The sequence below is a fragment of the Sciurus carolinensis genome, chromosome 1 (assembly GCF_902686445.1).
Source record: "Sciurus carolinensis chromosome 1, mSciCar1.2, whole genome shotgun sequence".
NCBI lineage: Eukaryota > Metazoa > Chordata > Mammalia > Rodentia > Sciuridae > Sciurus > Sciurus carolinensis.
Genome location: NC_062213.1, coordinates 98,793,798 through 98,809,205, shown reverse-complemented (window position 1 = coordinate 98,809,205; position 15,408 = coordinate 98,793,798). Strand labels below are relative to the sequence as shown.

Sequence of the window (15,408 nt, the reverse complement as noted above, 5' to 3'; positions counted from 1 at the left end):
TTTTATTAATAATAACAAGTTTTAAATACTTAATTGTTTTCTAAAAGATCCAGGAATAAAATCTGATAAATAATTAAAAATCAAATAGCCTTATAAACATCTTTAAAAATAAATAAGTTAAAAGTTAGATGGAACTTAATTTGTAAGTTTATACCTGAGAATGAGAAATTGAAAGATCTGGACTTTCTTTACACCTCATAATTTCATCTTCCTCACAAACTAAATTTGGTTCTATAAGGGAAAAAAATGTTAAAATGGTATAAAAACAAACTGATAGTTAACCTACACTTTTTTTTTTTTTTTTTTTTTTTTTTTTTTTTGCAGCACTAGGGATTGAACCTAGGACCTTGTGCATGCAAGGTAAGCACCCTACCAACTGAGCTATAGGACCTTGTGCATGCAAGGTAAGCACCCTACCAACTGAGCTATATCCCTAGCCTATAAGTTGCATTTTTGTTAACTTCTTACCTCCAACTTCAGAAGTTCCAGTGTACTTTTTCTGCTCTTCCATTTTAGTTTCAAAGTCAAAATCATCCTACATAATTATGTGAAGAAAAAAAGGGACACATTTCAAAAAGAAATTTTAAAAAAATGAGTGGAAGTATTTATGAACAAATTTATTTTATGTGAAGGCTAAATATAAAAATAAACTACTTTGCTCACTGGAAATAAAAGCAGTCCTAGAATTTATATCATAAGGCACGTTATGATCCAAACAATATATTTTTCTTCACTTTGTACTACTATTTTTATTTTTCTTTACTTTGTAAGATTGCTTTAAGGACAAATGATAAAAGTATGCAACTTTCTCTAAAATGCACTAGATTCTAATAACCTTTGGATTTTTACTTTATGTATTGTTTGAAGGCACTGAATTAGACATGTTGTATAACAAGCTATCACTTCTGTAGTTCTGGAATTTTCACACAAATGTTTGGATATACTCTGAATATGCCTCAACTTTCCTCAGGAAGTTGTTAATGACAGATAAGCTCAGTCATGGTACAGTAGATATATCAACAGGTTTAACATCCAAATTATAATTATTGTTCTCTTTGTGACATATGTGAAAGAGATTCAAATATTTTAAAGAATGCTATAAAAATTCCAGCCATATTTGTGTGTAAAGCAAGACTAGAATTTAGACTTTGGGAAAAAGTTTTCTTCTTTGAATTGGTTGAAAATTTAATTTTCCATTTGTAAAGATGTGGCCACAGAGCCTACTTCAGAATAGTGATCCTTTGTATGTAAGTATGTAAGTACTACAGTCATAATTTTGAATGAAAGAAAACATGAGAGGTGAGATTAGACATATGTTAATTTTTTAAAAGAATAAAGCATTGATGACTTTCACATTTGCTGGGAATAAGGAAACCAAAAAGGCTCTTTTACATTTCTTCCATTCACTGAACTAATACTGAGAATGCAATCTAAGTGCTAGGCACCAAAGGATTATAAAATGTATGACACTTTTCCTGCCTGGCAGGAATTTCCAGGATGCTTCAAGGATTGTGACTTTACATGTTCTGGAGAAATTAAAGTACTGGCGATACAGGTACTTAGTAGAAAGGATTATATCATTAGTTGGGGGACTGGACTAGTACAATGGTTTTGAAATTATGCCCTATAGTCCTGGGGGTTTCCTCAGAGTTAATTTCCAGGGTAGGTGAGGTGGTGAGTGGCTAGGCCTCTAGGACCATTCCTCACTTCAATCAGAATAGTGTGCTTTTAAATTCTAAGAATAATGTTTGGACCAAGGTTAAAAAAAAAAATTAAAACTATAGGCCTAGACTTCCTTTTTTCATTTTTTTAGTTGTCAATGGAAATTAATTTATATGTGGTGCTGAAAATCAAACCTGGTGCCTCACACATGCTAGGCATGTGTTCTACCACTGAGCCACAGTCCCAGCCCTTGACTTTCTTTAAGGTCCCTTCCGAACTTGAGTTTATAATAATAATACAATCCCCAGCACCCAAAATATTAATAATAATAATAATAATAATAATAATAATACAGTATTTATACAAACATTTTTTTGTGGAGCTAGGGATTGAACCCAAGGCCTTGTGCACACAAGTGCTCTACCAACTGAGCTATATCCCCAGCCCTATACAAGTATTAATGAAAGCTATTAAAGTCCTTTCTCAGAATTAAGTCAAACATTTGTTACTATTGTACTTCATAACTCTTTTAACACTCACACTTATATAATGTTCCTGGTCATCTTCTATATCATCTTTGTCCATTAGGATTTTTTGAAGTGGTGTTTTTAATTGTTTTGGTGATAGTATAGCTGAATCAATATTTTCCATTCGTTCTTTCTCAGTGGTCACTTTTACTTTGAAGGTGTGAAAAGGTGTTGGGACTTCTCCCACATTTAAGTACATGGGCTCCCCTTCAAATATTACTCCTTCACAATCACCATCCTTGAAACCAGGAGGCTGGTAGTCTGGGGGTGTAACTGCAAAACAGTTAAGTATAAACTGTCCTGTTAACATAATTGAAGAAATTCTATTACTATTATAGAAACACATGCAGATTAAATTTCAAATAGCAGAGAAGGACATAAGCTGAAAAATAAAAATCACCCTCCTACTGTCCCCATTTTATTCCCTAAAGGTAACTTCTCCTTCCTTTCCTTTCTTCCCGGGACTGAAAGTAGGGGCACTCTACCAGTGAGATAGATCCTTGATGGTATTTGTTTATTTATTGTGCTGGGAATCAAACCCAGGGCCTTATGAAGGCCAGACAAGCACTCTACCACTGAGCCACATTCCAAGCTCTTGTTCTTTTTATTTTTATTTAAGACAGGGTCTCCCTAAAGTTGCTGAGGCTGACCTTGAACTTGTGATCCTTCTGCATCAGTCTCTTGAGTCTCTGGGATCATTGGCGTGGACCACTGTGTCTGTGTGACCTTTAGCAAATTATTTATCAGCCCTGATTTGGTTTCCTTATCTGTCAAATGAGGAAAATAATAGTACCTACCCTCATAAATTCATTGTACATAAAATAAATTAAAGCACTGTACAATGTTCAGAAGAGTACTGGCAGAGTTAGTATTTGCTAAATGTTGTTATTGTAGTTACCTTATGTTCTAGAAAACATTATGCATGTAATAAAATATATAATGTTTCATATTTTCATAGGTTTTAGGAAATGCACATGTCCTTGAAAAACAAATGAGATCATATCATTCTGTATTTAATTTTAATTTTAATTTTTTGGTACTAGGAATTGAACCTAGGGGTGCTTAACCACTGAGCCACATCCCCCAGTCTTTTTTAATATTTTCTTTAGAGATAGAGTCTCGCTGAATTGCTTAGAGTCTAGCTAAATTGCTGAGGCTGGCTTTGAACTCCCAATCCTCCTACCTTAGTCTCCTGAGCCACTGGGATTACAGGTATGTGCCACCGTGCCTTCTACATTTAATAATATCTCGTAGATAATTTACTGGAACATTCTTTTTTAACACTTGCACAGTGTTCTATTATACAGATGTACAACTTATTTACTCAATACTAAAGAAGGACACTCAAGTTAATTACAGTTTGTTCCTATTTTAGCCAATGCTATAATGAAAATCCTTATATAGTATTGCATGTACAAGTATATTCCCCCCAATTTTTCTAGTTATAGACTTCTAAGTTCAATTAAAAATTTTTAAAAAACTATAGTTGTAGTTGAACAGTATGCCCCTATTTTATTTGTTTATTTTTATATGGTGCTAAGGATTGAACCCAGCGCCTTACACATTCTAGAAAAGTGTTCTGCCACTGAGCTACAGCCCAGCCCCTAAATTTAAAATTTTCATACTGCCAAAATTTTCTCTAAAAATGTTGCACCTATATGCATTCCCTCAACAATGTATAAAAGTACCTGCTTTCCCACACCTTTGTCAATAAAGGATTTACAAACTTTACCAATTTGATAAGTGAAAATTGGCATATCACTGTATTATTTCCTTAATTATGAGACAAGTTATACATGAATATGTTCCTATCACTACAGAAGAGTATATTTAAAGACAAAGCAGACAGACAGGAGGATCAAGGCCAGCCTGGGCAACTTTGAGAGACTCTGCCTCAAAATAAAAATGAAAAGGGGCAAGGGTTATGGCTCAACAGTAGAGTGCCTCTGGGTTCAATCCCCAGTACCACAAAAACAAAAAACAAAAACAAGACTATTTTTTCAAATCTTTCCTTTTCAAATAATGATATTAAATGTGAAATTTATCATTTAAAAAAGTATGTAACAGGGCTAGGGAGATAGCTCAGTTGGTAAAGCGCTTGCCTTGCAAGCACAAGGCCATGAGTTTGATCCCCAGCACCACCAAAGAAAAAGTATATAACAATTTAGGTGCTAAAATGGTACCCAACTGTTTTAATAATAGTAAATCACAGAGGTACTGACAAAAACAGGACATATTGCAAATAGTACCTTCATCGTAGTAAAAAAGTTTCATGGTCAAACAAACATCATTAGGTAAAGGTCCCAGATTTTGCATTAGAATATAAATCTTGCGAATGAGGAGAATACTTGCTTTCTTGGTATCAGCAGATGACATGCTTGATTCATTGCTTTGATTTTTACTAGAAGAGAATCAGACATTAATTTCTTTCACAAAACTCATGGCTTCTAATATCATAACTTTACATTTTAACTAATTGAGACTCATTATAGCATCAAATTGTTAAGTTGAAAGTTACTATAAAATGTGTTTTAATGTCACTATAATAAAAATTTTAATATCACTATTAATCTCATTCTTATTATAAAACAAAACTTAATTTTATGTAATATGCATCCTATGTAAGGTGTTTAAGGGAAATTATGGATTTTAATTATATTTCTAATCACTCGAGTCTCTCTTCAAAATTGAAATAGTATATAATTAGAGCCGGGCACAGTGGCACACGCCTGTAATCCCAGCAGTTTGGGAGGCTGGGACAGGAGGATCATGAGTTCAAAGCTAGCCTCAACAACTTACCAAGCAATTTAGTGAGACCCTATCTCAAAATATTAAGGAAGGGCTGGTGGGGATGGGGTTGTAGCCCAGTGGTTAAGCACCCCTGGATTCAATCCCCAGTACATAAAAAAATAGATAAAATAGAAAATAAAAAAGGGAGAAAGAAATAGTATATTATTAACTCCTTGCAGCTACTCCAAGTCACTACTCCATTTTGTATAGCTACAACTTGGTGGCTAATTAGGGGTTTGATGAGTTTCAGAATTAATACCGAAATTTAGTTTTACAGCATTAATGAACAATTAATCTGAAAAATAAAAAGAAAACTACAGAACGGTACCTTATAAAGTCCATGATTGGTCCATTTTTGGTGTACTTGAACTTAAATTGGTAACATTCTGAAATTGTCTTAAATAGAAAACATTGCAATTATGTATCTGATATATAGTTGTGGCTGCCAAATAGTTATATGCTGCTTTTGTATGACTCTTAACATTTAGTTAACAGTTTTTTTTCCCAAAATGTTAACCCCTATTGGTCCATTGAGGCTCTCAAGTCCTCATAGTCAATTCCCAAGATCCAGATTTGGAGTTTCAGTCTCATTCCCCCAGTCATTGCAATGTATGTTATGAGTATCAAGTGTTAAGAACTCCTTAGTAGGCAGGCAAGAGATAATACCTCAGCAGAATGTGTTCCCCAAAGTTCTTGCATTGAACACTTAATTCCCAATACAACAGTGTTGAGTGGTGAGACATTTAAGAGGGAATTTGGTCCAGAGGGCACTGCTCTCCTGAATGGGTTAATGCTGTTATCATAGGAGTGAGTTATCTGTTGTGGCAGTGGGTTCCTGATAAAAGGATGAGTTTGGGCTTTTTCTTCCTTCTCTCTGTCTCTTTGTTCATGCTCTTCTGCCCTTCCACCTTTCACCATGGAATGATGCAGCAAGAAAGCCTTTATCAAATGCCAGTGGCCCCTAGATCTTGGACTTTGCAGCCTCCAGAACTGTAAGAAATTAATCTCTCTGTTCTTTATAAATTTTCCAATTTCAAGTATTCTGCTGTAGCAGTACAAAACACTGCCATGGTCAGGTGAGGTATCATACGCTTGTAATCCCAGTAATTTAGGAGGCTGAGGCTAGAGGATGACATGTTCAAGGCTAGCCGCAGCAATTTAGTGAGACCCTATCTTAAAATAAAAAATAAAAAAGGAATGAGGACTTGGTTCAGTTGTAGATTGGCCCTGGGTCCAATCGCTAGTACCATATTTGAACATCTCTGCTAGAACTCGGAACTCAAACTAAAATTTAATCCTCATCCTGAGGTATTAAGAGTGGGACCAGGAGGGACCTTTAAAAAGGAATTAGATTATGAGGCCTCTGCCTACATGAATAGATTGGTCCATTCATGGGTTAATGGATTAATGGGTTAATAGATTATCTCCAGAGCTAGTCTGTTTGACTGTCTCTTGCATGAGACTCTCTCTCTTCATCATCTGATGCCTGTGCCACTTTAGGATTCAGCACACAGTCTTCAACAGCAGGAAGGCCCTCATCTGATGTGGCCCCTCAATCTTAGATCCAAGTCTCCAGAATCATGAACTGACTAGGCCTTTATTCTTTTAAAATTGCTCTATCTTTGGTATTTCATTATAGCAATGAAAATGAACTAAGACACACTAAGAACAGGGTTTAAATCTTTACCATACTGTAACCATAGGCAACCCATTTGAACCTTGTTTTCCAACCTAAAAAAAGGGTTGGAGACTACCTAGCTAAATGGTGATGGTAAATGTTTATCAAATGGGATAACTGATAGAGCCCTTAATAAAGTTCCTGACATACTATTAGTACATCAATAAAGTTGTTTATTTACTGATAGAAAAGTGTACAACTATAAAACATATGATAATAAACATTTTCTGAACAATTATTTAGTTTTCTGAATAGTCAACTAATTCATAGCCTTTGCCCAAATAATGTGCTTTGTCACTATGGGCATATATTAAATATTGATAGCTAGCATGAGTATCAAAGAAAAGATACATTCCCAGTCCTCCTGAAGCTTGGAATACTTTGCTTTTTTACATGTCAGTGCTCACATAAAGAAAGGGAAGAGTTCCCTCTTTGTTTTTTAAATCAGTTTAAATCTGCTTCTCCATGACTGTGTGAAACATTGTATTTTAACACCTGTAATGTAATAGATAAGCACCCAGATGGTAAACTGGCCTTTCTAGGTTCAAATCCTGATTCTGCCACTTTTGCCACTGAGACCTTAGGCAAGAAAACTTGTACCTAAATTTTCTAGTCTGAAAAGTGGAAATGATAATGGCAATTACCACATGAAAGCTGTGATGAATAAATGAAAGATAATGCACACAAAGTCCAAGAACAGAGCCTAATATAAAATATGTATCAATAATTCCCTCTTGTTTCTTATCTTCTTGCTTCCCCTTTCATTTCTTGTCTTGCCTTCTTTCCCTTAATTATAGTAGATGTGCCTAAATTGGGATGAATACTAAAAGTTTAAAAATGACTTCATTTTCCTCAAACTTGTGTCCTTTGATAATTGCAGATAAGGAATATTGTAATTAATTAAGAGTCAGGCAATATAGGTCATTTATAACAGTTTGTAAGCTTTGTGGGCTAGGATGAGTTACGTAATTTCACATAGTAACTGTATCTGTTTAAACATGATGATACAGGCCCTGCCTCACTTCAGAAGACCTTTACAAGGTTTAAACATGAAAATACATATGAAAGCAGGTTGATTAAAGAACAATAAAAGCATAAAATATAAATATATTGTGGTTTTAGTTATTTTTTATATTAGAAGCATTATTTTTTTTTTTTAACTAACTCAAGAAAACGCACCTGAGGGTCTTCTGGATTGGTGTATACCTATTTAAAAATAATTTACAGTTGAGTTGTCTGAGGCTAAATATTCAAGAAAAACTAAATTGGACATTTAAAATATTAAGTGAACTCAGTAAAGCAAAACAAAAACCAAAATGACCTCCCAAAATATTACTTTTTCCCCATTGAACAGATCAGTTTTGTTTGAATAAAGTGACACAATCAGTTCATAGTTTTAGTGTCATTAATGAAGCAAGGCTAAACTGACAGTCTTTAAAAAAAGAACATACAATTTAACAATACTTACAGCTAGAACGACCATCCTTAGCTGAAATATAACAAAAAACAAAAACCTTATTTGTATCCTATAGTTTTTCAAGATGAATCACAAAAATTCTGTGTACTAATTAGGGACTGGGGATGTAGCTCACTTGTAAAGCAAAAGTTTAATAATGTGAGAGGCTCTGGGTTCAATTTCTAGCATCAAAAAATCCAAATCACAAACAAAACAAAAAAACTGTCCCATTTATTGAAGATACACTTCATATCAGGCATATGGGGCAATACTTTACATATGCTTCCCTATACCCCAAAATATCTTTCTGCTTGACTTACTGATGGTTGAAATTCATGTCGGCATAATATTTCAATGTTTTAAGCAAACAGGACATTACTGCCAGCTACACGAAAAATACATACTGTGAAACAACATGCCAGAAGTTAGCAACATGAGTATGATTTTTTTGGGGGGATGCTGGGGCTCAAACTCATGGCATCACAAATGCTAGGCAAACACTCTACCACTGAACTATAACCCCAGTCCCTAATTAGTGATTTTGAAAAGAAAAAGTAGAGAGCTCAGGGATCTATGCATTTAATAAAGTGGAGAGGCTTTGGAGATCATAGGAACAACAACAACAAAAAAATCACAAAAATTATTCACATAAGTGATCTACCAAAAAATCTAGAATCATCATTCTGATCTTTTCCTTATATTTCATAACCAATTCATCAACAAATCCAATCAGTTCTACACCCATATCTATTCTGAATCTCCTCCATCTTTAGTTCTCATCATTGCTACAGTAATATCCTAAGTGCTATTCCTCTAACTCCCAGCATTATTCTCCTTCCATATATATTCTCTAAATAGTAGACAGATTTTTAAAAAAATGTAAAACATAAATCAAAAGATGTTATATTTCTATTTAAAATCTTCAGTGGCTTTTCTTTGCCCCTGAAATGCAAACTCCTTGCCTACAAAACATCAAATCCTCTGGCTCTACCTATTTTCTTAGGCTCATCTTATGCCATTCCCCCCCATGGAATAATTGCTCTCCAGTTACTATGGCCTTCATTTTGTTCCTGTAGCTCCCCAAATTCCTCTACAACTCTTTGCTGCTCATCTAGGAATATTCTCTCCCAAAATCAATGTATGACTGATTTCTTCTCATTCAAATCTCAGTTCAAAACTCACCTCCTCAGAGAAGTTCCTCTGACTATCCCATCTAAACTTACTCTACCTCTCCTTCTATCACATACTTTTCCTAAAAATTTTAATGACATCTAACACTATTGGAAAGTATCTGACTTATTGACTATTTTCCAACTATAAAAGGGACACTCTTTGTTTTGTTGACCACTGTTACCTTACCCTACTCCTACCTAGAATATGCACCTTGCACATAGTAGGTACTAAATATTTACTATGCCTTCATGAGGAAGGTTAGGGAATATGGATAAATTCACCTTCACAATTTGCTTGAAAGGACCTCTTCATATATGTAGTATAAAATTATATTAAGTATGTAAAAAGGCTTAGTCTACTTTAAAAACTTCATTAAAATTTCACTAATTAGGTGCTGGGGTTGTGGTTCAGTGGTAGAGTGCTTGCCTAGCATGTGTGAGGTACTGGGTTTGATTCTCAGCACCACATAAAAAAATAAAGATATCGTGTCCATCTACAACTAAAAATATTTTTAAAATTTTTCACTAATTCAGAATTTGTGACAACTTAACCTAGAGCATATGGAAATTAATTATTTACAGTACTGGGGATTGAACCCAGGGCCTTGTGCATATGAGACAAGCACCCTGTCACTATATCTTGAGTTCAAGGATTTGTTTCTGAACCCTAATTAAGAAATAATTTAGAGATCCAAGATGGCGAACTAGAGGGAGGTTATGTTCCTTGTCGCTCTGTAACTTGGTTTCAAGCAGAGGAAATCTGTTTCTCTGTGAGGCAGTCTTTGCTGCTTATGATCCCCTGCTGTTTACCCAATCTGTCCATCTCGATTACCCGCAGTCTGCCACCATATGGACTACTGTTTGAGTGCAGATTGCTTACTGACTGCCACCTATCATCTGACATTTGCCTGTTTGCCTGCCTCTTGCCTGCCCATCGCCTGCTTTTCATCTACCCATCACCCGCCACTCCAGGTCCACCGGCTGATCATCCACCAGTAGCCCATAAATCAACTGCAGACTGCCAGCGGATTGCCTGTTGCCTGCTGTTGCCTGGAAGTCCACTGTCACAACACCTGCAAGTTTGGCTACACGTGGCTGCTGCTGTTTTGAGACAACAGTCAGGACCTGCAGGACTCCAGCCCGAATGACTGAGCCCCACCTCCAGGACCCTCAACCAGACTGACCACACCACACCTCCAGGATGCCCTGCCCCACCATGCCCAAGCCCCAAGCTGCTAACACGTTTGGAAGCCAGTATGGCATCTTGGATTATCCTGAAAGTGAAAGCTCCCATCTTTAGGTGGGGCAAATCCCATCCTGAGATGCCTGCTGGAGACTGGAAGCTCATTGTCAGGTACCTCTCATGCATCAGGCTACTGAAGACTGGGACATCTGAATAGTACATGACTGTTACAGTGTAGATTTTTTTTTTCTCTTTTTTGAAAAATTTTAAGTTTTTATTTCTTTATTTTTTTTGCTCTATTTTCCTTCTGTTTACCTGTTTCCTAAGAGTCTCTTTCTCCTTTTCTCATGCTAACAACCAACTTCTTTTGATTACACTTCCACTCTTTCTATGATCTAGAACTTCCGTATACTCTTTTCTTATCCCATTAACAGCTACATCCTCACCCCTCCCCATCCTCTTTGTACTCCATTAGAAACTGCAGACCTTATTGCAAATCTATTTCTTATACTGTAGTTAATAATTGAACTCATCCTCTCTGTTTATTATGACAATATTGTTAACATCTTCATAGGGGCTATTTGGTCTGTACTGGGTGAGGCTAATATCGATCTCCCCTTTAAAGAAGAGGTTTTGGAAACCTGTAGGGTCACTATAAGCCTATAGGGGGTAAAACGCAATACCCAAGATCTGAACTGCTAGAGGGGAAGATACGTGAACAACATGAAAAAACAGGGGAAGAAAATGTTCCAAACAAACCTAGATTCTATATTAATAGAATCCAGTGACAGCATGGAGGAAGAAATGTCAGAAAAGGAGTTCAGAATACACATAATTAAAATGATTTTTGAAGTAAAGGATGAGATAAGAGAGCAAATGCAGGCAATGAATGATCACTCCAATAAGCAGGTGAAAGAGCAACTGCAGGAAGCAAAAGATCATTTCAACAAAGAGATAGAGATTCTCAAAAGAAACCAAACAGAAATCCTTGAAATGAAGGAAACAATAAACCAAATAAAAAACCCAATGGAAAACATCACCAACAGACAAGATTACTTGGAAGACAGAACCTCAGACAATGAGGACAAAATATTTAATCTTGGGCTGGGGATATAGCTCAGTTGGTAGAGTGCTTGCCTTGCAAGCATAAGGCCCTGGGTTCAATCCCCAGCACCGCAAAAAAAAAAAAAAAAAAATTTAATCTTGAAAATAAAGTTGACCAAACAGAGAAGATGGTAAGAAATCATGAACAAAACCTCCAAGAACTATGGGACATCATGAAAAGACCAAATTTAAGAATTATCAGGATTGAGGAAGGCACGGAGATACAAACCAAAGGAATGAACGACCTATTCAATGAAATAATATCAGAAAATTTTCCAAACCTGAAGAATAAAATGGAAAATAAAATACAAGAGGCTTACAGAATATCAAATGCACAAAATTACAACAGATCCACACCAAGGCACATTATAACGAAAATGCCTAACATACAAAATAAAGATAGGATTTTGAAGGCTGTGAAAGAAAAGCATCAGATTACACATGGGGGAAACCGTTAACCGATGTCAGCAGATTTTCTCAGTCCAGACCCTAAAAGTTAGAAGGACTTGGAACAACATATTTCAAGCTCTGAAAGAACATGGTTGCCAACCAAGAATCCAATTTGAAGATGAAATAAAATTCTTCCATGATAAACAAAAGTTAAAAGAATTTACAAACAGAAAGCCTGCACTACATAACATTCTCAGCAAAATATTCCATGAGAAGGAAATGAAAAACAACAATGTAGGTCAGCAAAGAGAGGAACTATAAAGGAAAAACCAATCAAAGGAGAAAACAAGTCAAGTTAAAACCCAAAGATAAGCCCAAATGACTGGGAATACAAATCATATCTCAATAATAACCCTGAATTTTTTTTAAACAGGGAAAAGGGAATTTATTTTGTCAAATTCATTTTGACAAATTTATTTTGTCAAATTCATTTGACAAAATAAGGTGGTGAGAATGTTCAAATTCACATGCTCACTTCTCATCTCCACAGAAAAGCCAATGTTGACCTCCTAGCATCTAGATGCTAATTATAAATGAACTTGTATGTTCTCAAAAGTAGGCATCAAATTTTTTTTTTTTTTTTAATCAAGAAACATGTTTTCTGTTCCAGCCTTTTCTTCACAGAGTGAACCCAGCAGCAGCCAAGTGTGCCAGGACTCAGTGCTGTAGTGAACCGCAGACAATGGCACAGATGGGCGACCAGGCAGCCAGACAGTTCCTGAAGACCTTTTGTTTCAAGTACTTTGCAATCAGGGATTTGAGCAGATACAGTGTTATTCACTATACTCTAGAGGTCCTTTCTGCCCTCTTCTGGAAGAATATGGAGCTACTAAACGCGTGGTACTAAAAAACCAGATTCCTGAACCAGAGATCCTGAATGCAACTGTGCAACCAGCTTGATTCTGTGTTGCCACTTAAGCTTTCCATCAAGGCTGGACTCCCAGATGAGAAAAGACAGACAGGTCTTTCAAGAGTTATAGCAAGTGACTTAAAAACCAAAGACCCTGAGAGAGGCAACTATGCTTCCTTCACCACCCCCACCAGGGCAGGTCTGAGGGTGTGCCTGTGCAGCCTGTACCCCACTTTGCTAACCAGAGCCACTGTACCTGGCTCCCTGCCCTCTACTGGTATGTGGAACAGTGCCTCATGTTCATAAGGGTCAAACTTGGCTCCAAGGGGGTCCAGCTTGAGCAAGCTGTGCTTTGGGAACACCTTCTGAATTTGCACCTTGGTCAGTAGCAGCCTCTTGTATGGGCTTTTCAGGTGAGGGTTGCCATCTTTAATTTCTTCTTTCGGAACACTCTGTGTTACCTTCTCCAGAATGTCTGCAACCCCCAGTAAGTCCTTGCAAAAGCCTTGGATGCCATATAATTTTGCCTCTTCCACTAGTTTTTGGCTCCTCTGCCTCAAGTTCTCAGTATCTGCCAAAGCTCGTTTATATTTTTTCATGGTGTCTCTCAGCTGCTCTTCCAACCTGACCTTCTCTTCTAGAAGGTTCTTGTCTACAGAGGGAGGCTCTGTCTTCTGCTCATTGTGACGTATGTCCTCTTCCAGGCGTTGGTCATTGTTCTTTTGTTTTGTAGCTGTGCACAACAACCAAGGAGAGGGCCTGAGAGAGAATGCCAAAGCCAGGAGATTGTGCTGCACTGGCCTAACACACCAAGCCACCATGACTGCCAATGTCCAACCCTGAATATTAATGGCCTAAACTCATCAATCAAAAGACACAGACTGGCACACTGGATTAAAATGCAAGCCCCAACAATATGCTGCCTTCAAGAGATTCATCTCATAGAAAAAGACAGCCACAGACTAAAGGTGACAGAATGGGAAGAAACCTACCACGCACATGGACTCAGTAAAAAAGCAGGGGTTTCCATCCTTATATCAGATAAAGTGGATTTCAAGCCAAAGTTAGTCAGAAAGGATAAAGACATTTCATATTGCTTAAGGGAACCATAAATCAGGAAGACATAATGATCATAAATATTTATGCTCCAAACAACAGCACATTCATGTACATCAAACAAATCCTTCTCAATTCCAGGAATCAAAAAGAACACAACACAATAATTCTGGGTAACTTTAACACACTGCAGTCACCACTGGATAGATTCTTGATTGGCAACCATGTTTTTTCAGAGTTGGAACTATATTGTTCCAGGCCCAAACAAAAACTAAACAAAGAAGTCATAGAATTCAATAACAATCAATAACTTAGACTTAATAGACATATGTAGAATATTCCATTCATCAATGAGTGAATACACTTTCTTCTCAGCAGCACATGGATCCTTCTCTAAAAAACACCATATGTTATGCCACAAAGCAGCCCTTAGTAAATGCAAAAAAAGAGATACTACCTTGTGTTCTATCAGATCATAGAGGAATGAAATTAGAAATCAATGACAAAATAAAAAACAGAAACTACTCCAACAATTGGAGACTAAATAATATGCTACTGAATGAAACATGGATAACAGGAAACTTCAAGGAGGAGATAAAAAAAATTCTTAGAGGTAAATGAGAATGACAATACAACATATCAAAATTTCTAGGACACTATGAAAGCAGTACTAAGAGGAAAATTCATTGCATGGAGTGCATTCGAGAAAAGAATAAAAAGTCAACAACTAAATGACCTTAACATTACATCTCAAAGCTCTAGAAAAAGAACAGAACAACACTAAAAGTAGTAGAAGACAGAAAATAATTAAAATCAGAGCTGAAATCAATGAAATTGAAACAAAAGAAACAATTAAAAAAATTGACAAAATAAAAAGCTGGTTCTTTAAAAAAGTAAACAAAATAGATAAACCCTTAGCCACACTAACAAAGAGAAGGAAAGATGAAACTCAAATTCTAAAATTCATGATGAAAAAGAAATATCACAATGGACACCACAGAAATACATAATTAGAAGCTACTTTAAAAATCTATACTCCAACAAAACAGAAAATATTGAAGACATCGACAAATTTCTAGAGACATATGATCCTCCCAAACTGAACCAGGAGGACATACACAATTTAAACAGATCAATTCCAAGCAATGAAATAGAAGAAGCCATCAAAATCCTACCAACCAAGAAAAGCCTGGGACCAGATGGTTTCTCAGATGAGTTCTACAAGACCTTCAAAGAAGAACTTACATCAATACTCCTCAAAGTATTTCATGAACTAGAAAAGGAGGGAACCCTTCCAAATTCATTCTGTGAAGCTAGTATCACTCTGATACCAAAACCAGACAAAGACACATCAAGGAAAGAAAACTTTAGACCAATATCTCTGATGAATATAGACGCAAGATCCTTAACAAAATTCTGGCAAATCGCATACAAAAGCATATTAAGAAGATAGTGCACCACTATCAAATGGGGATCATCC

General features: G+C 36.2%; 2 protein-coding genes across 2 annotated transcripts in view; both read right to left on the bottom strand.

The window, feature by feature from the left end:
• Positions 1-15,408, bottom strand: part of Hormad1 (HORMA domain containing 1) — a 29,545-nt gene that overhangs the window by 5,455 nt on the left and 8,682 nt on the right. The window contains exons 6-12 of the mRNA XM_047517885.1: positions 8,126-8,146; positions 7,837-7,863; positions 5,308-5,375; positions 4,439-4,590; positions 2,203-2,462; positions 469-535; positions 155-231 (exon numbers count right to left, since the gene is read on the bottom strand). Coding sequence (XP_047373841.1) covers positions 155-231; positions 469-535; positions 2,203-2,462; positions 4,439-4,590; positions 5,308-5,375; positions 7,837-7,863; positions 8,126-8,146 — 672 coding nt within the window. The remainder of the gene's footprint in view (positions 1-154; positions 232-468; positions 536-2,202; positions 2,463-4,438; positions 4,591-5,307; positions 5,376-7,836; positions 7,864-8,125; positions 8,147-15,408) is intronic.
• LOC124959428 (grpE protein homolog 1, mitochondrial-like) lies at positions 13,040-13,693 on the bottom strand. Its single transcript, XM_047517895.1, has one exon. It carries the CDS (start codon positions 13,691-13,693, stop codon positions 13,040-13,042), a length of 654 nt encoding a protein of 217 aa, XP_047373851.1.

Coding starts and splice junctions, on each gene's coding strand:
- LOC124959428 (XM_047517895.1), bottom strand. CDS start 13,693: ATGGTGGCTTGGTGTGTTAGGCCAGTGCAGCACAATCTCCTGGCTTTG.